This window comes from Oryzias latipes, chromosome 5, assembly GCF_053564925.1.
Source record: "Oryzias latipes strain Hd-rR chromosome 5, Olatipes_Hd-rR_3.1".
Taxonomy (NCBI): Eukaryota; Metazoa; Chordata; class Actinopteri; order Beloniformes; family Adrianichthyidae; genus Oryzias; species Oryzias latipes.
In genome coordinates, this window is record NC_136241.1 from 35278280 (window position 1) to 35299018 (window position 20739).

Sequence of the window (20739 nt, forward strand, 5' to 3'; positions counted from 1 at the left end):
AACCCGAAATACTTCATGAGATGTTCACATGTCCTCTGAGTGGTGAGAACAATCATCACTTTTTAGTGTTTTTTATGTTTCTGACAGCGTTATCATAGCTATGGAAATCCCTGACAGTCTTATGACAGCAGTCATTTCCATGAAAGGATTTTGTTCAGGTGACTCGCTGTGAGACTGGGATGTGGAAGGAGGTCAAATTCTGCTGATGCTTCCAGAAAACATCCCTGTTGTGCTGAAAACTGAGAGCAAATCATTGATAGGGACCACACAACAGGAACTCTAGAAGACATCACTGCTGCTCTTTCTGTTTAAAACAGCAAGTTCGTGTGTGTCTAAAATGTTCTTCCTATAGTTAAGAGTAAGGCTTTGAAGTTCACCTAAAAGGCTCATAAACCGTCATGGCTTTTAGGATTAACTGTATTTTTTGGACTAGAGGGCACCTGTATAAAAGCCGCATCCGCTCAATAAAAAAAATAACAAAAAGATACACAAGCCACAGATATCTATGTTGAAAATTACTGCATAAACAAAACGATTTTGTACTGTAAATGTACATGTATGTACCTGAACAGATTATTTCCAAACGGTGCCTTTTAACACTGCAGCAACTTCACTGATTAAAACAGAACAGAGATGATAACCGGTATTTATCTACCTTTATTTCTTCTGTGTCTGAAACAACAGAAAATATGGTATTTATGTTCTAAACATTTACAATTCTATTCAAAGAAATAAACTAAAGGTGCTAAAAAATGCTGATAAAAGTTGATGCAAAATCAGAAAGGATCAAACAGTGAGATTCATAAAAAAGCTTTGCCCTAAAATTGAGCAACATGTATTCAAATGCTGGACTTAAATCTGAAAATCAGTAGTTTTCTGTATTGGTAAGTATTTTATTGAAACTATTTTTTTAAATGTCTGACAATTTTATGAGTTTGAAGACACAACTTACAAGTTGGACTGATTCTTAATTTATCAAAAAAGATTTTTTATTTAATTAAAGTCAGACAGAAATATTGTATTGAGCTTCCCTTTTGGATTTATGCATTTATTTTTATCAGTGTCTGCCGCTGTTAACAACAATACAACATCTTGAGTTACTTATTAGTGTACTCTTTCGGATAGCAGTCAATAAAAGGTGGTCCATGCGGACAGATCTGTCATTTTCACATGAGAATCAGGGGATTTTCCTAAAAATAGAAGAAAAAGGTCTGAGCTGGACATCAGCAGCAACAAACCGAATTTTTTTTTTCGAAATCTCTCATTCTTTTGGGTTTTCTGTCACATGCAGGTCCAGGTCTATAAAAAAAGAGAGCTGGTGGTCTCCACAGCGGGGTCTGGCCCTCCTGCAGAGTCAGAGAGGAGACCAGCTGTCACTGTGGACCGTCTGACTGTTACTCAGGATTTAATGCCATCTTCTCTTAGCTCAGTTGGACATGCAGGGCCCAGATAACTGACAAGCTTAATAACAATTTGGTTAAAAGGGTAATAAAGCTGTTTTTGTTTTTTGCTTTATTGTGTTATTTCCTACACTTCTTCGTGCCATTTTTGTTTCTTTTGTAGATGTTCTTGAAGATGTTTTTAAGTGAAATTATATTTTAAAAATATATATCTATATATATTAGTTTTAGGTTTAGTAGGTTTATACCAACACAAACAATGGTTAAGTGTGTCCCCAAAATGTGGATCCTCAGCTAGATTGATCCTTCCGTCTGCTTAGTGTTTGGACTATTAAAGGATTTAGGAAAAGCTGATTTACTGCCTTCTTCCTGCTTCACACTGAGAGGGGAACTGTGCTCCATGAACAGATTCATTCAATTAGATGATTGTCTGATTCGGGAATAGTGTCAACCATGTGCTTACATTCACGTTGATAAAGGTATCATGTACATGTGAACATTTTAATCAATCACGGTCAGGACAAACACACAACACATTAAATTGCAGTATAATTATATTTAAAGCAGTGTTGGCAGTGACAGCCCACATCAGCCATATAACCAGCCGCCTACTTCACATTATTTCATTCAAATGCTTAATTAATTAGTCACTGCAATAGATACATTTTGTCAATGCAATATGTTGTAAGACATGTGAAAGTGATATGTCGATAAAGATAACGAAATGAATGAATGATTAATTGATTACGGACTCAAGGTCTAAATGACAAGACCATAAAAACAAACAGAAAGAACCAATATTCATAAAAGGTACAGCGTAAATTAATTAAAGAGAGTAGTTTGCAATGACACTAAAACTAGTTAATCAACCAAAAGCAGCACAAGTGCCCCTCTCCATTATGCTGAGACCTTACTAATTCCTACTGCTATCAGAACCAATACAAGTCTTTTCATGAACTATTCTGATCAAACTGTGCTTAAAATAACCTAATTGTAAAAAAAATGTTTATAACTGGTATCTCTCATAATCATTCTTTTACTATACCAGTTTATTTCTGGTGTGGGGTTGCTGGAGCCTATCCCACCCACGGTTTGCTAAAGGTGGAGTTCATCCTGGACAGTTCCCCAGACCATCATAGAAACACACTGAGACACCGGAGGGAGAATTTAGAGTCACTAATTAACCTACGAAGCGTGTTTTTGGATAGTTGGAGTAAACCAGGGAAAACCCACATGTGTACGGGGAGAACATGCAAATTCTCCACACAGATTCAAACTTCTTGGTGTGAAGCCAATGTGTTAACCACTCCACCACCATGCAGCTTTAAGAAAAACACATTTCACGTTAGTTTTGTTTCTTTTTAATAGCCGTCTCTTCACTGGAAAGCTTAAAAACTGTATTTAAACATATAAAAATGAATGAAGTTTATATCTGTGTTTTATACTAATATAGTTTAAAAATGGCCCTAAAAGAATTTTCATGGGTTTGAAATATTAGTAACAATCCACAGATTTATGTTGATGGCCGTTGTGTTCATGGATCCTGCGTCAAACTCGGGACGGAATACGCTCTTGCGTGATGACGTCACATGTGCCGTAAACATGACGCCATTACGCTCCAGCTCTGCTAACTGCTAGCTCAGCTGATCTTGCTTCTTGTTGTTTTTTGTTGTTTTTCTTTGTGGACATCGACTAAAAACACCCGTAAAGACACTTTACGGGTCGTCGGCGTTCCCCCGAGCATCTGCGTGTCGGTACCGGGCCGTGGCCATGGCGCTGCAAGGCTCCGAGGAGATGGGAGAGCCGGTCGAAGAGCCGGAGGATCTGGATGACCAGGACGCTGCTAGCATCTCCCCGGCAGAGGAGATAACTATGCCCCCCGGCCCCGGAGGTGAAGAAGGGTCGGAGCAGGCGCCTCTGCTGCCGTGGGACCGCTTCTCCGCCTGGCTGCACTGCATCTGCGTGGTGGGCTTCGACCTGGAGCTCGGACAGGCGGTGGAGGTGAGCGGGGTCCCGAAAACTCTCTGGAGCGACATGAAAAGTTAGCAGCTGTTCTGGTTCCGGCTATGTTACGGAAAGAATGCATATTTTGAAAGGATACCCGTGTTTTTTGCTGTATCACACCATATTGCCAGAATAACACCATGCATTTTTCACATTGTTGCGCGTTTCTTAGTTGTAGCTTTCTTTCGCTCCCTGGAGTTAGTCCAACATTTCAGAATAAAAGGATCTGTTTGTCCTGTCAGTCTCCATCCGCGCGGTGGCGGATGGAGACACTTTTCTAAATGATGCCAGTCTGGATCCTCCTATAGATGGCCTCGTGGCCTCAGCATCTCTGGATGTAAAGTTTCCATGAAATACTCTGTTTACGGCGGTTTGGCTTGGAACACAGTGACGTAGGAAGTCTTTCTGTTTCCCTTCCAGCCGTGAATCCATCAGCATGGAGCGGCGGGATCACGTGCTCTCTTTTGCAGACTAATGGAATTGCATACAGTTTGAAATTAAATGTATCGCATTAGTTTATAAAGAATTTGTAGAAAAGACGGCAGCTGTTATTTTTTGGCTCCTTATTGTACAATCTGTAAAGTGACATTAGTGGATTTTTTACGTTCAGGTATTTTGTAGTTGACGAATATAATAATGTCGCTAAATACTAAACTAGTATTTTTTTAATGTAAGCAACAGTTGCCTACAATTCTCTGTCATGGTGGTTTTATTTTTAATTGTATTTTTTTCTGTTTGAATACTAAACAAAGGGATGAAAAAGCCATCAGCCCGGCTGCTGTGAGGCGGACGACCTTCTGTCGTCATTTCTGGATTCAAACCTTCAGAACATTCAGAAACTGTTTTCCTGTTTTTCAGGTCATTTATCCTCATCACTCCAAACTCTCAGAGAAAGAGGTGAGTCAAACTCAGAGGACCTTAGAAATGTGCCTTCATCCCAAATGAAATGATGATTAAACGGATAATAGAATGAAAATGAAATCGTCTCTTTATTAGAAATCAACCTAACGCCTTCTTTTCCCCCCAGAAAACCAGCATCTGCTACCTGTCCTTCCCTGATTCAAACTCAGGTGAGTCCAACCTTTTGAAAAGCAAACGTTTCAGATGAAAATAGGTGAGATTGTCGACTGAGTTCTTTTAAAATGTTGATCACATTTAACCCCTAAGAACCCATCAGGTTCTGTGTTCTGAGGTCCACTTGGTCCGTGGTACGTCCCGCTTCAGACTTCACTTCTTCTGGGTCTTATGGTTCTTCCTGTGTTTTGTCAGAACCACAACCGTGACCCTCGAGGACTGGAGTCTGACACCCTTAGGCTCCGCCCATCAGGCGGTGGACCAGTGATGGCCATTGCTCCGCTTGTCGTGTTGATGCTCTCCTCTGGAACTTCCTGTTGTTTCTTCAGGTTGCCTCGGTGACACGCAGTTCTGCTTCCGCTTTCGTCAGGGCTCCAACAGGAAGTCGTCACAGGGATGCTTCCTGGAAACCGCTGACCGAGACGCCCCGCCCTGCCTGAAGGTGTGAACACACACGGCCGTGCTGTTGGGTCGGCTGCAGGTTCTGGGATAGTAGCCTCCTTTTGGCGAGGGTTAACTGTAGAAACTATTTAGACCTAAACATGGAAGTTGAACAGAAAGACTGAATCCAAAGTTTAGCAGGTGAAGCACTTCAGTATCCATGAGTCGGAGGGACAGACCTTTTCCTTTTCCTGGTTTCTGTCGTCATACTTGGTTTTGGAAAATATCGCCCCAAAGGATCAGTTGTTGCAACTGTTTTGGTCTGGACCAGAGGTGGGCACTGAGGGCCGCAATCCTGCATGTTTTCCAGCATACCCTGCTCTGGCATGTTCTAATTGGCTGGACACACCTGAACCAGGTAATCAGCCATGAGTAGGGCAAGAGTATCTGGAAATCATGCAGACACACCGGCCCTCGAGGCCTGGAATTGCCCACCCCTGGTCTGGACAGTACAGTGTGAAAGCGAAGTGAAGCAGATGAAGGAGTGACGTTGATCTGAGCGGCGTTTGGCTGTCGGAGTGAAATATGTTGAACTCTTGCTGCAGCGGCGGCTCCTGCTGATTCAGCGGTTTCTGTGTGTTGCAGCGGGAACAAGGCCATTACTACGGCTACGTGTACTTCCGCCAGGTCAGAGACAAATCTCTGAAGAGAGGATACTTCCAGAAGGTGAGTGATAATTCAGACTATATATCCACAGGGATTCACACATCGACTGTACATGAGACCTGGACTGAGTGACCCCCCCCGTAGACTTTTATAGAGAAAACAAACAGCTGTTACTCAGTCATTCTATGGTCAGAAGAACCGCTCTGGATCTGATACTTTTTGTCAATTTTAATTTTGTCATTTAAGTTATAAACTGACCAATCAGATGCCTTGATTAAAGTAGGCGGAGTTTACTGCCCCCCACACTCAAGGTTTAAAACTTTTGAGAGATATTGTGTAGATTTTGTGTAGTGGTAGGGGTGTGGCCTTCCAACAAGCTCAACCCTGACTGTCCAGTGGTTGCCATAGAGACGTAGACTGACTGTTGTTGGGTTCTCCGGGGTTCAGATGTTTCCAAACCAGTTAGGGCTTTTAAAGTTGTTATTAGGGTTTACTAAACCCATTTTCCGTTTGGATAAGCAGCAATTAACAGCAGCCAAAAAGTAAAAAATATAAACATGAAAAAATTACACAAAACAAACAAACAAGGGACAAAGTGGACTCCTCCAGGGTTAAAAACTGAATATGTGTTTGAAAAGTTTCCCTTTGGGTTAGTTAGGTTTGTTCTCTGTTCTTCAGTCTCTGGTCCTCATCAGTAAGCTGCCCTACGTGACCTTCTTCCACTGCCTGCTGAAGATCATGGCTCCAGAATACTTTGAAAAACAGGAACCCTGCTTAGAAGCCGGTCAGTGTCCTTCAGTGCACCTGTACCTGTCGTCATACCTGCCGGAGCTCCACACCTCCAGCCTGTTTCTGTGGAGGAGCGTGGATGGAGTTCAGGGGTGGAACCTCTTTCTGATGTGTCTCTGTTGTGTGACAGCTTGTAATGACATGGACCGCTGGCCTGCGCCTCATCCTGGACGGATCCTCACGCTGCCGATTATGGGCGTGGTCATCAAGGTACGAGCGCCGTCAGTGAGCTTGATGCTGGTGTGTCAGTTTGAACGGCAGGATCTTCCTTCATGAACCTGGTTGACAGTCCAGGTCGACCTGCGGGGAAAATTATCTTTTCTCTGTAAAACTGTGACTTTTCATCAGTGCGATCATTAAATGTGATTGGTTTGTGGTTTTGCCTTTGATTCATTTCAGACATTAAAACCTTTAAAAATATAAAATCATGAATAAATGAGAGAGAGGAGAAAATTTCTCTACGTGGACAGAAAAAGAAACTGAGGTTTTTTTACTTTCAATAATTTGTTCAGCAGTTAGTGAACAAACAAATGAATGTTTCTAGAATGAACATCTGTATTTGTTGCTGCAGGTTCGAATCCCAACCTGTTATGATAAACCAGGAACCTCCCAGCTGGTCCAGTCTGCTCAGGTACTGAACACACTTCCGGGTGGAGCTCATGTTCCAAACATCTCCGTCACAGAGCGTCTCCTCTTTCAGGGGGACAGTCTGGTGTCCATCGTTCTCCCAACCATCCACGAGGTGGACCTCTTCAGGTGTGTCCTGTTGCTCTGCCTCCATCTGCTGGACAGTGGTGGTACTGCGGTTTGACCTGTTTATCTGATCTTTGGTGGCATTTCTAAACGGCTCCAGCTTTAAGTGATGTTATCTTCTGATTTCTGAGGAGGATCCGATACGGATCAAATGATTCTGTCCTTCAGATCAGCTGGACTTTGGTGGTTGATCTAGAACAGGAACTGTTTCTGGGGTTAAATGTTGATCAGGTATCACTGATCCGGGGATGATCTGTGGGTTTAGGGTTAGAAAACATGGACCGGGATGACTGAATGGCTCCTCTAGCATCTGCTGCTGTGTGTGGGCGTGCATGTGGCGTGCATGTCAGTCTCAAAGCTTCTCGAGGAGCTCGTTTGACCTCTGAAGGCCTCACCTGTCCCCTCTGTTCTGTCCAGGTGTTTCCATCCCGTCTTCTTCCACATCCAGATGCTCTGGGAGTTGGTGTTGCTGGGAGAGGCCCTGGTCGTCATGGCGCCGTCGCCCGCAGAGTCCTCGGACACGGTGCTGGCGTTGGTCAGGTGAGTCAGCGGGTTCTCCTCAACCTCCGTGATGTAGAGGAGCGGCAAACGGGCGTTCATTGCCGTGTTTTCGTGCAGCTGCATCTCTCCTCTGCGCTACTGCAGCGACTTCCGGCCGTACTTCACCATCCATGACAGCGAGTTTAAGGAGTACACGACCAGGACGCAGGCGCCGTGAGTACAACCTCCTCCTGCAAGGGGCTGAGCAGGAGGTCCTGTGAAGGAGGCTCAGAGGAGCGCACTGCCTCCACACTCAACCGTGACACAAACAAAGTAATCAGATTACATGTGTGGGTCATAAAGGCAGCAGTAATGATGACCTCACCGCTGTGGTTCTGCTCCGTTTCCTCCTGAGAATCGCTCGCAGAAACCGTCGGATTGGCTGCTGCGTTTAGCAACAAACTCCGTCTGGAAGGTGAAGGAGCAGCCATCTTTGAAATGCTGCTCATTTCTACTCATTTAAAAGCTGACTCGGTTACATATGAACATAGATCTGAATGCGTGAAGCCCTCCTGTGGGTCACGCTCCGTCGTCTCAGCAGCAGAGACGGTCGGATCCTGAACCACAAAGATCAGGCCTCCTCTGCATTCAGCCTCCAGGTCTCTCTGCCTCCTCAGTCACGAATGACTGAAGAACTAACAAACAATTCAAACGGAGGGAAGTGCGGCGTGACGGTGGCGCTCGCCACACGTGTGGAGCAAACAGGGGTTTCCAGGTTTTTGTGCTGAGCGGAGTCTCAGGTGTCTCTGGTTTTCTGTAGGCCGTCCGTCATCCTGGGCGTCACCAATCCTTTCTTTGCCAAAACTCTGCAGCACTGGCCGCACATCATCCGCATCGGAGACATGAAGCAAACAGGTGAGCGGCCCGCCGTGGTCACACCTGACTCGGATCCTTCACCTGAGCTCCGTCCAGCTAAATAAACCCAGTTTTAGAGTAAAATGCCTTATGAACACGGCCTCCGTGTTATTTAAGATGGAATGTCAGTGACCGACTGTTTCTGACGTTTCCCTCCTGCAGGAGAGCCGACCAAGCAGATGAAGGTCAAGAAGCTGAAAAACCTGAAGACTCTGGACTCTAAACCTGGTGATCCTTCTCAGTTCTCTGATTGTGTAGCTGATGTCTGTCCGCCGTCTCACGCCGTGTGTCCTCGCTGTCGTAGGTGTTTATACCGCATACAAGCCGTACCTCAGCAAGGACGAAGAAATCATCAAGCAGCTCCAGAAGGTGAAAGTCTCTGAACGCAGACGGCAGAACGTTTATGTCAGGCTTCATCTTCAATTTAGTCGGTTCATTTATATTAAAAGACATATTTACAAGTTACTTTTATTGACATTATGTTTTTAAATGTTTGCTGAGGTTGTTTAATGTCTGTAGACCCCTCACCACCCCACCCCTGCCTGCAAAATGATGGACTTTTTTTGTTTCTCAGGGGGTCCAGCAGAAGAGACCCTCGGCGGCCCAGAATGCAATTCTGCGGCGCTACTTCCTGGAGCTGACTCAGAGCTTCATCATTCCTCTGGTAAGCTTTTTTATGCAACATCCATATGTTGGTGCCCCCCCCCCCCCCCCCATTTAAATTCATGGACCCGTCGTGACGCCTTCATGGACCCGTCGTGACGCCTTCATGAACACGTCGTGACGCCTTCATGAACACGTCGTGACGCCTTCATGAACACGTCGTGACTCCTTCACGGACCCGTCGTGACGCCTTCATGAACACGTCGTGACGCCTTCATGAACACGTCGTGACGCCTTCATGAACACGTCGTGACGCCTTCATGAACACGTCGTGACTCCTTCACGGACCCGTCGTGACGCCTTCATGAACACGTCGTGACGCCTTCATGAACACGTCGTGACGCCTTCATGAACACGTCGTGACGCCTTCATGAACACGTCGTGACGCCTTCATGAACACGTCGTGACGCCTTCATGAACACGTCGTGACTCCTTCATGGACCCGTCGTGACGCCTTCATGAACACGTCGTGACGCCTTCATGAACACGTCGTGACGCCTTCATGGACCCGTCGTGACGCCTTCATGAACACGTCGTGACGCCTTCATGAACACGTCGTGACTCCTTCATGGACCCGTCGTGACGCCTTCATGGACCCGTCGTGACGCCTTCATGGACCCGTCGTGATGCCTTCATGGACTGCTTTGTCTGCAGGAGCGTTACGTGGCCAGCCTGATGCCGCTGCAGAAGTCCATCTGTCCGTGGAAAAGTCCTCCTCAGCTGCGGCCGTTCAACCAGCAGGACTTCATGAAGACGCTGGAGAAAGCTGGACCTCAGCTGACGTCCAGACTGAAAGGAGACTGGATCGGACTCTACAGGTCCAGATCCTCCTGCAGGCTGCAGCTTTTGGATCGTCAGACCTTCAGCATCGTCTTTTGACTGCAGTGGATTTTGGTTTCCAGGTGTTTCCTCAAATCCCCAAACTTTGACGGCTGGTTCCGCAGCAGGAGGAAGGAGATGACCCAGAAGCTGGAGGCCCTTCATCTGGAGGCCCTCTGTGAGGAGGTGAGGAGGAGGAGGAGTGGAAACAAAGTCCAACTCCTCAAATGAGCCCAGCAGAACCGAGTTCTGAGGACACGTCCTGTGAAAGAACAAAGATGGCGTCTCTTAACCCGGTCCTGAAAGTGTCCTCTTCCTTCTCTGGGATGTTTGTGACGTTGTTGAAGAAGCCAACCTCCATCTGCAGACGTGAAGGTTCAGCTGTGTGTGTGTCTGCAGGACCTCCAGCAGAGGATCCAGAAGCATACAGAGGTGGAGGCAGTGGACCTGGTTCTGAAGCTGAAGGACAAGCTGGTCAGTACGGCTCATGGGAAGCTCTTAGCGTTTGGTTCCTCAGACCGTCTGCTGTGTTTGGCCTCAACTCTGTGGACAAAAGCTAGTGGACCTTCTGGTTCAGTAGCAGGTGACCTGTGGTGCGGTTTACCACAGTGTGAAAGCACACGGGAGGTCCGGCAAAAACACAGGACCCCACACCTGTGACCTAAAGAAGGCGGAGTCAGGCGCCGCTCTATGAAACAGCTCTGCACTCACTCAAGTGCACGTGCATGTACTTGACTGACGTGCATGTGAGAGCACGCATGTGACGTCCATGCTCTCACATGCGTGTCAGTCTCTCACATGCACGGCCGACTGATTTGCACGTGAGGCGGCGCACGTGACTGACGTGCACGTGAGGCCGTGCACGTGACTGACGCGCTCCTCTCTCTCTGCTGCAGACCCAGGCCGAGCGGGAGCAGCTCCCCCTGCAGCCCGGGACCCTGACCAAACTGCGGAGCCACATCGAGGCGCTGATCCGGACCCTACCTGAAGACCTGCAGGGCATCCTCCACAAGCCCCCCACACCCTGACCGGCAACCCCCTCCCCGGCCCGCAACACTAACCCCGCTCTGAGCTTGTTTTAAAGTTTTCGGGGGTCCTGGAATCTTTTTGTGGTTCCTCATGAGATTCCTTTGGAGTAACATGGAAGCACAAAGGGCGGGTCCAGCCTCAGTTCTGATGCTGGTGACCCGTGTGGACCTGAAGCCAGCGGAGTGGATCTGACAGAACCAACAGGACCAGAACTTGGAGACAAAGAGGACGGTGTGATGCATTCATGCAGCCACAGAAAAAACAGGAAGGTTGGTTCTGGGCTTTTACGGTCCTGACACCGACTGACCCCAGCAGAACATTCATTGGTTCTGGAAACAGGTTCTGACAGAAGTGCACTTGTGGACTTTCACTTTTATGCAAAAAGCCGAGCGGTTCTGTCTGCTGCAGCCGCGTTTCAGCACCAGCGTTTCTCCTGCAGGTTCCCCGTCACAGTGAGGGAGGGGGGGTCCGGGGGGGTCCTGCCCTGAAAACTGAATGTAAACATTGTTTTTTTTAAAACCATCCAAACTGTTCTGACTCTGAGAGAAGACGAGGAAGCGGGCTTTGGGTCCACGTGACCCGTCTGGGGGGGGGACTCTAATGGGTCTTAATCATGTCAATCAAAGGCAGTTCCCGTGTGGATCAGGACTGGGGGGGTTCTGGCCTGACACCCCCACTGCACCATGACCTTCATTAACCCCTGAAAAGCATCACGGGACCCCTCCCCCTGACTTCATTTTATGACTTTTTATGTTGTTTTAATCTGAAGTTGACCAGAACCGGATTCTGCTGCAGCTTTTCCATTGAACGGGTTTGGTTGGACCCAACGGAGCAGATCGGGTTCTGTTGTTGTTTCTTTGAACGAAAACGTCTCATCGATGGCGGTTTAGCTCAAGTCAAAGTCTGACATCTTCCGTCTGAGGAGCAGACAGACGATAAATGTTCCTGAGCAATAACAGAAAATCAAACAAATTCTGGTTGGGTTCTGGTTTCCAGAACCTTTTCATCCTGCTGACGAATGTTTGGTGGCAGACGGACGTTTTCATGACTTGAATCTTTCTGCTGACTTAACATTAAATGTATGAAATGTTTTGATATTAAAACTCGTCTGACTGAAGCTTCAAATGTTTTTTCACCAAAACATGGGGGGGGGGGTCCTGGAGTCGCCGACGCCATTTCAGTGATCCCTAAAAGAAACCAGCTTCCAGTTCTGTGACCCGCTGGGGGAAGATGGAGGAAGGATCCGCCCCTTACCGTGATAGCCCCACCCATGGAAAAACCGTTAAGTGCTCATGTTCCTACGGCAACCCAAGAATAAATTCACTCCCCTCGACCCCACCCAGGTGTGGGTCCAGATCTTCCCGTTAAAGCTTCAGAACCCAGAGAACGTCTCAGGAACCATCAGAACATCTCTTCATGAAACCTTCAAACATTTATCACGTTATTCTAAAATGAAAAAACCTCTTTGGATTTTCCTAAAAAGTTTCTAAATCAGTAAACTTACAAAAACAGGCAGATTTAGTGTCAGAAAATCAAACCCGAGTTCATTTCACGTTTTGTTCAGAAAAACAAAAACAGATCAAACATGAAGGCGAATGTTAATCCCACTAAGAAAACAGCATTTCCAAACCTTTGGATTAGGATTAATCTTTATTTAAAAAGAGATTTTTCTTCTCATTTTTTCGTTAACACTTCAGAACTTGAAGACATTTAAACCTCATTTTTCGGATTATAATCAAATAATCCCGTGAAGAACGGCAGTTTGCTTGTTTCTTAATCCCAGCCGTGATTGTTTCTGGGATTAGATTACCGGCTGTCTGAAATCCTGCCAGACCTTCCTCTTCAGGGCCCAATTCCGCCTCTTTTTGCTGATTGGCAGCTTCATCTGCCACTCATAGGAGTTCTCCAGCAGGCTTCTTCCTTGGAGGGAATACCTGATGTTGGACCAGGTCAGCAGGGAGCCCTGGACCGACCTGGAACCACAAAGGTGGATCTGAGTTCTGGACCCAAACAGCTTCATCTAAACATCTGAAGCTTTTCTGAGCAGAAAAGTCTGCTGTTTCTTATTTCTCATCATTCTGTCAAACATTTGATGTCTTTGATGAACTAATAGATGATTTGGACCTGACCCGGTCTGATCCAAAAACAGAACCAGAACTTTTCTCACAGAGGATTAATGAACCTTCAGAACTAAGAGGTTGTCTTTGGTGAAGCTCCTCTGGTCGCTCCTGAACTCACAGAACAGTAACTGGATGTTCTTCATGTGGAAGTTCTGACCTTTTGGGTCAGCTGGGCTTCCATCCATCATTCAGTGACATCATTTGTGATTTCTTCTACATCAGATTCATTGTTGGTGACAAACGTTTGTGTCGTACCCGTAGTAGCCGTGGCTCATGTAGTAGAGAACTTCTTTGTAGCGGAGCGGATAATCCCACACCTGGACGTCTGTCAGCTGTCCGTCAAAACCTGAGAAAGTGATGACGGGCTCACCGGACCACTGATACTGAACACACACAGACACAGACAACAGACCGTTCATGTTTGTCTGAAATTCAGGAATTTATGGAGAACTTTGTGTCGTCCTCTCCTCTTCCTCCTTCTTTTCTGAAAACAATGGAGGAACCGTCTTAGTTTTGCATCAACCTTTGGTTCAGATCAGATTTTTCTCCAAATTAGGCAAACTTCCTTTTCCTGAGGAACAAACAGTCCTGGAAGCTTCTCCTCCAAGTACAGATGTTTGTCTCTACGTGTTTTTCTCTACATGTTTGTCTCTACATGTTTGTCTCTACGTGTTTGTCTACATGTTTGTCTCTACGTGTTTGTTTCTACGTGTTTGTCTCTACATGTTTGTCTCTACGTGTTTGTCTCTACATGTTTGTCTACATGTTTGTCTCTACGTGTTTGTCTCTACGTATTTGTCTACATGTTTCTCTACATGTTTGTATCTACATGTTTGTCTACGTGTTTGTCTCTACATGTTTGTCTCTACGTGTTTGTCTCTACGTGTTTGTCTACGTGTTTGTCTACGTGTTTGTCTCTACATGTTTGTCTACATGTTTGTCTCTACGTGTTTGTCTCTACGTGTTTGTCTCTACGTGTTTGTCTCTACGTGTTTGTCTCTACGTGTTTGTCTCTACATGTTTGTCTCTACATGTTTTTCTCTACATGTTTGTCTCTACATGTTTGTCTCTACATGTTTGTCTACGTGTCTTTCTCTACATGTTTGTCTACATGTTTGTCTACATGTTTGTCTACATGTTTCTCTACATGTTTGTCTCTACATGTTTCTCTACATGTTTGTCTCTACATGTTTCTCTACATGTTTCTCTACATGTTTCTCTCTACATGTTTCTCTCTACATGTTTGTTTACATGTTTCTCTACATGTTTCTCTACATGTTTATATCTACATGTTTCTCTACATGTTTGTCTCTACATGTTTCTCTACATGTTTGTCTACATGTTTCTCTACATGTTTCTCTACATGTTTATATCTACATGTTTCTCTACATGTTTGTCTCTACATGTTTCTCTACATGTTTGTCTACATGTTTCTCTACATGTTTGTCTCTACATGTTTGTATCTACATGTTTGTCTACGTGTTTGTCTACATGTTTCTCTACATGTTTGTCTCTACATGTTTATCTACATGTCTCCCTACATTTTTGTCTCTACGTGTTTGTCTCTACGTGTTTGTCTCTACGTGTTTGTCTCTACATGTTTGTCTCTACATGTTTGTCTCTACATGTTTGTCTCTACATGTTTGTCTCTACATGTTTGTCTCTACATGTTTGTCTCTACATGTTTGTCTACGTGTCTTTCTCTACATGTTTGTCTACATGTTTGTCTACATGTTTGTCTACATGTTTCTCTACATGTTTGTCTCTACATGTTTCTCTACATGTTTGTCTCTACATGTTTCTCTACATGTTTCTCTACATGTTTCTCTCTACATGTTTCTCTCTACATGTTTGTTTACATGTTTCTCTACATGTTTCTCTACATGTTTATATCTACATGTTTCTCTACATGTTTGTCTCTACATGTTTCTCTACATGTTTGTCTACATGTTTCTCTACATGTTTGTCTCTACATGTTTGTATCTACATGTTTGTCTACGTGTTTGTCTACATGTTTCTCTACATGTTTGTCTCTACATGTTTATCTACATGTCTCCCTACATTTTTGTCTCTACATGTTTGTCTACGTGTTTGTCTCTACATGTTTGTCTCTACGTGTTTGTCTCTACGTGTTTGTCTACGTGTTTGTCTACGTGTTTTTCTCTACATGTTTCTCTACATGTTTGTCTCTACGTATTTGTCTACATGTTTCTCTACATGTTTGTATCTACATGTTTGTCTACGTGTTTGTCTCTACATGTTTGTCTCTACGTGTTTGTCTCTACGTGTTTGTCTCTACGTGTTTGTCTCTACGTGTTTGTCTACGTGTTTTTCTCTACGTGTTTGTCTACATGTTTGTCTCTACATGTTTGTCTCTACGTATTTGTCTACATGTTTCTCTACATGTTTGTATCTACATGTTTGTCTACGTGTTTGTCTCTACATGTTTGTCTCTACGTGTTTGTCTACGTGTTTGTCTACATGTTTGTCTCTACATGTTTGTATCTACATGTTTGTCTACGTGTTTTTCTCTACATGTTTGTCTACATGTTTGTCTACATGTTTCTCTACATGTTTGTCTCTACATGTTTCTCTACATGTTTCTCTACATGTTTCTCTACATGTTTGTCTCTACATGTTTCTCTCTACATGTTTGTTTACATGTTTCTCTACATGTTTCTCTACATGTTTCTCTACATGTTTCTCTACATGTTTCTCTACATGTTTGTCTCTACGTGTTTGTATCTACATGTTTCTCTACATGTTTGTCTCTACATGTTTGTCTCTACATGTTTGTCTCTACATGTTTGTCTCTACATGTTTCTCTACATGTTTGTCTACATGTTTCTCTACATGTTTGTCTCTACATGTTTGTCTCTACATGTTTGTCTACATGTTTGTCTACATGTTTCTCTACATGTTTGTCTCTACATGTTTATCTACATTTTTGTTTCTACATGTTTGTATCTACATGTTTGTCTAAGTGTTTTTCTCTACATGTTTCTCTACATGTTTCTCTACATGTTTCTCTACATGTTTGTCTCTACATGTTTCTCTACATGTTTCTCTACATGTTTCTCTACATGTTTGTCTCTACGTGTTTGTATCTACATGTTTGTCTTTACATGTTTGTCTCTACATGATTCTCTACATGTTTGTCTACATGTTTCTCTACATGTTTCACTACATGTTTGTCTCTACATGTTTATCTACATGTCTCTCTACATGTTTGTCTACGTGTTTTTCTCTACATGTTTGTCTCTACATGTTTGTCTACATGTTTGGCTACATGTTTCTCTACATGTTTGTCTCTACGTGTTTGTCTCTACGTGTTTCTCTACATGTTTGTCTACATGTTTCTCTACATGTTTCTCTACATGTTTGTCTCTACATGTTTGTATCTACATGTTTCTCTACATGTTTGTCTACATGTTTCTTTACATGTTTATCTCTACATGTTTATCTACATGTTTCTCTACATTTTTTTCTCTACATGTTTGTATCTACATGTTTGTCTACGTGTTTTTCTCTACATGTTTGTCTACATGTTTGTCTACATGTTTCTCTACATGTTTGTCTCTACATGTTTCTCTACATGTTTGTCTACATGTTTGTCTACATGTTTGTCTACATGTTTGTTTACATGTTTCTCTACATGTTTCTCTACATGTTTCTCTACATGTTTGTCTCTACGTGTTTGTATCTACATGTTTCTCTACATGTTTGTCTCTACATGTTTGTCTCTACATGTTTCTCTACATGTTTGTCTACATGTTTCTCTACATGTTTGTCTACGTGTTTTTCTCTACATGTTTGTCTCTACATGTTTGTCTACATGTTTGTCTACATGTTTCTCTACATGTTTGTCTCTACGTGTTTGTCTCTACGTGTTTCTCTACATGTTTGTATCTACATGTTTGTCTACGTGTTTTTCTCTACATGTTTCTCTACATGTTTCTCTACATGTTTCTCTACATGTTTGTCTCTACATGTTTCTCTACATGTTTCTCTACATGTTTCTCTACATGTTTGTCTCTACGTGTTTGTATCTACATGTTTGTCTTTACATGTTTGTCTCTACATGATTCTCTACATGTTTGTCTACATGTTTCTCTACATGTTTCACTACATGTTTGTCTCTACATGTTTATCTACATGTCTCTCTACATGTTTGTCTACGTGTTTTTCTCTACATGTTTGTCTCTACATGTTTGTCTACATGTTTGTCTACATGTTTCTCTACATGTTTGTCTCTACGTGTTTGTCTCTACGTGTTTGTCTCTACGTGTTTCTCTACATGTTTGTCTACATGTTTCTCTACATGTTTGTCTACATGTTTCTCTACATGTTTCTCTACATGTTTGTATCTACATGTTTCTTTACATGTTTGTCTACATGTTTCTCTACATGTTTATCTCTACATGTTTATCTACATGTTTCTCTACATTTTTTTCTCTACATGTTTGTATCTACATGTTTGTCTACGTGTTTTTCTACACGTTTGTCTCTACATGTTTATCTCTACATGTTTATCTACATGTTTCTCTACATTTTTGTCTCTACATGTTTGTATCTACATGTTTGTCTACGTGTTTGTCTACATTTTTGTCTCTACATGTTTGTCTCCATGGTAACAGAATGGGTTTGTCTGTCATGGTTTACAGAAGTCCTGAGTTCGTTGACTGGTTTGCAGAGAAAACCCTGTGAGACCTGATGTCTCCCCGCGGTCTTCAGGGTCCCTCTGTGAGGGTCTTTATGCAGGAGTTTGTTTCCTGCGTGTTTACCCGCTCCGACATCACAGCAGAAGGATGGAATGACATGACGGTCATTTCTGTCGCTTTAGAATCCGGTTTGACTTTAAGGTTTTAAATATGGTTGGAGCTGAACCAGAACCATCCGACCTATGAGAAGCTGCAACCTTTCAAGAAGAGAAGAAGCAAGTCCAGATGCTGTGACTCAGCTTCCAGACATCCTCATCTGGATGAAGGACTTCACGGTCATCTGTCGATCAAAATTCAATCTTGAATTTCTGTTGTAAATTAGTCCTTTTCTTTTCGGGGTTGCCTTCCCCTTAGTGGTTATCTGGTAAACAGAAGTGGCTCCAGTGACCGCTGTTCAAACAGACAGGAAGTACCTTTTGGTTTTAGTAGTGAGAACCCCAAAGGTCATTTTTCACTCTGATGACATCACTGGAAACCATGCAGTTGCCCCGCCCACAGAACAATATGAGAAGTTGGATCCGTTTTAGCCTCTTTTTAGGAAGGGAACTCCTGCAGTCTGAAGGAAGAGGAAACCCGGCGTCTCGTTCTTACCCCGTACATCAGCAGCTTCCTGGTGCTCATGTTCATGTTGCTGAACATCTGGACTACGTTCTTTGTGAAGTCCACAGTGAGGCAGACGCTGGTCCACATGCCCCGCCCGATGTTTGGCCAGATGGGGACGCTGGGCCGCAGCCTAAGTTGGTTGCTGCCGAACCTCAGGAGGTACCAGCCTCCGTCTGTGACCTGCAGGCTGAGCGGCGTGCTGGACGGGCTCAGAGTGAAGATGGACGGGTTCGTGTCGGAGGTGATGAGGCGCAGACACACAGACACGCCTGCAGCTCAAACCCAAACAAACAGAAACAGCCGGGTCAGAAAGGTTCTGTGAAGCCGCTGAAACGGCACATCTGAGGACGGGTCCCACGCTCTGAACAGAACCAAAGGCATTTCACAGAGGAAGAAACATCCCAGCAGAAAATGCTGAAAACACTGTGGGGATGGTCCAATGACGTGTGAGGTGCTCACCTCCTTTGGGCGGAGCTGTGGTCCAGGGGTAGTACCTGGTGGTGGTGGTTGGCCTCAACGTCGTTGTAGTGTAGGGGTACCCTGTGTGGCAGAGCCTTTTCTTAATGACGGTCCAGTTTCTATTAAAATGACATTTCACTGGCTGGGTATGTAAATTGGGATGTGGGAGCGATAGAATGGGAGGGGGAAAGGTTGAAGGGGTTGTAAACACTTTGAGCTGGAATGTCTGTCATCTGAAAATGTTCAGTAAATAAATAAGAAAAAAAAGACATTTTAACAGCAACCATCTTCAGATTTGAGAAGTTCCTGCTGCGGCTCACGGGAAACATGCTAAACAGACGGCTGGGATGCTCCAATGACGTGAGAGGGCCTACCTCTGGTGGGCGGAGCTGTGGTCCAGGGGTAGTACCCGGTGGTCCTCGGCCAGAACCCTGTTGTCGTGGTGGGGTACCCTGTGTGGTACAGTCTTTTGTTAATGACATTTTAACAGCGTCCATCTTTAAATTTCAGAAGTTCCCGCTGCGGGTCACAGGAAACATGCCAAACAGACGGTTGGGATGCTCCAATGACGTGAGAGAGCCTACCTCTGGTGGGCGTAGCTGTGGTCGAGGCGTCGTACCTGGTGGGGTCGGTCCGGGAGCTGTCTGTGTGGTAGGACGTGGCCGGGTTGGACGTAGACCCCAGAGGGTCCAGGTACGGTGCAAACAGGGTGAGCCCCCCACCGTACCTGGACAAAGTGAACATCTTCTGCTGCAGATTGGTTCCAGAGACTGGAGGAAGAGACAGACGGTTGAGGGTTTCACTTCCTTCATGGTCTATAAAACCTCCATGTGTCTGACGTGGATCCTAAACACGACTTGAAACCTGAAAGGTCAAAAGTTTAAAAGAGTTCTTCTGAAGGGGGGGGCACACCTTTGAGTCCTCACAAACAACTTCTTCTTTTTGATTCTTGTTTTTGCTTTCGTCATACAGAAGTCTGTTTTCATTCTTCTTCCGCATGACGGGGTCGGGGCTGGGTGGAGGGCCCGTCTGGGCCCCTGGAGACCGCCTCACTTCGCTTTGGTTCTCTAATGTGATCTGCACTTCTCTCTTTAGGGAACAGCTGCTTTTGTTGGCAGACATGGAATGACTTCCTGTCTCCGGTCCGGTCCGGGCTGTGGAAGTCCAGCCACAGCAGAGGATTCTCTTCAGAAAAGTGTCAGAACTGCGTCCTTAAATTCTCTTATCTTCTTGCTTTTTTGTCAGATCCAAACTTTGACAGTTGAACTTCTCACAGATTCACGAGGGAAACTGGAAGGAATGCAGAACCACCGGTTCTGATGTTCCTACCTGGGTTCCTCCATGGTTCTGGTCTCCCTTCAGCTCCTGTCGGGTCGGTCACAACCAACATGATGAAGGCCAGCAGGGAGACACACAGAGGCTCCTTCATCTTCATCTTAGCCAGATTCACTGCAGTCTCTGCTCTGTTGGTTTCATTTCTGTATAAACAGAAGGGGGGGGGGGGGGCAGAACCGCATAAACTCCTCCAACCAGGAGCAGCTCAGCTGATGCTGTGGGAGGAGCTTATGATTCATATGAAGTGATATTTATGCCAAGATGTTGGAAACAAAACTTTCTAAGTACTAAATGAAAATATTCAATATTTGCTTTCAAAACCTTTTTTTTTTGCTTTTATGTATATCCTATAAATATCACTTCATAGAAACGAACCAGAATGGTTGAACAGAAGCGATACCAAGTCCAAGTCCAAAGTCCGCGTCTGCCTGTAAGTACGGTCAATACGAAACAGAGACACCTGATTGGTTAGACTCTAGACCAGAGGTGGGCACTGAGGGCCGCATTCCTGCATGTTTTCCAGCATAC

The 20739-nt window shown here is 44.6% G+C and overlaps 2 protein-coding genes and 1 long non-coding RNA gene across 5 annotated transcripts; 1 reads left to right on the plus strand and 2 right to left on the minus strand.

The window, feature by feature from the left end:
- Window positions 1-2745: 2745 nt before the first annotated feature.
- Window positions 2746-3660, minus strand: LOC110015184 (uncharacterized). The gene is made up of 2 exons (XR_002290318.3): window positions 3502-3660; window positions 2746-3424 (listed from the first exon to the last, which is right to left on the minus strand). It is a non-coding gene; the product is annotated as an uncharacterized LOC110015184 (long non-coding RNA).
- dennd6a (DENN/MADD domain containing 6A) lies at window positions 2939-12090 on the plus strand. Its single transcript, XM_011475691.3, has 19 exons — window positions 2939-3401; window positions 4263-4301; window positions 4432-4474; window positions 4808-4920; window positions 5505-5585; window positions 6204-6309; window positions 6445-6524; window positions 6886-6945; window positions 7015-7070; window positions 7485-7607; window positions 7686-7781; window positions 8368-8462; window positions 8625-8690; window positions 8767-8831; window positions 9037-9126; window positions 9780-9943; window positions 10028-10130; window positions 10344-10418; window positions 10841-12090. The coding sequence occupies exons 1-19, from the start codon at window positions 3171-3173 to the stop codon at window positions 10970-10972; spliced, it is 1818 nt and encodes a 605-aa protein (XP_011473993.1). The 5' UTR covers window positions 2939-3170; the 3' UTR covers window positions 10973-12090.
- Window positions 12091-12604: 514 nt separating this feature from the next.
- Window positions 12605-20354, minus strand: LOC101161631 (uncharacterized). Of its 3 annotated transcripts, XM_004069319.5 has the most exons (7): window positions 20206-20354; window positions 19461-19646; window positions 19251-19328; window positions 18877-18957; window positions 18406-18686; window positions 13349-13476; window positions 12605-12946 (listed from the first exon to the last, which is right to left on the minus strand). In XM_004069319.5, the coding sequence occupies exons 1-7, from the start codon at window positions 20309-20311 to the stop codon at window positions 12775-12777; spliced, it is 1032 nt and encodes a 343-aa protein (XP_004069367.1). In that variant the 5' UTR covers window positions 20312-20354; the 3' UTR covers window positions 12605-12774. The 3 variants fall into 3 exon arrangements, with proteins under 3 accessions (XP_004069367.1, XP_078803943.1, XP_020559288.1); XM_078947817.1 differs by lacking the exon at window positions 19251-19328; XM_020703629.3 differs by lacking the exon at window positions 18877-18957.
- Window positions 20355-20739: the final 385 nt, after the last annotated feature.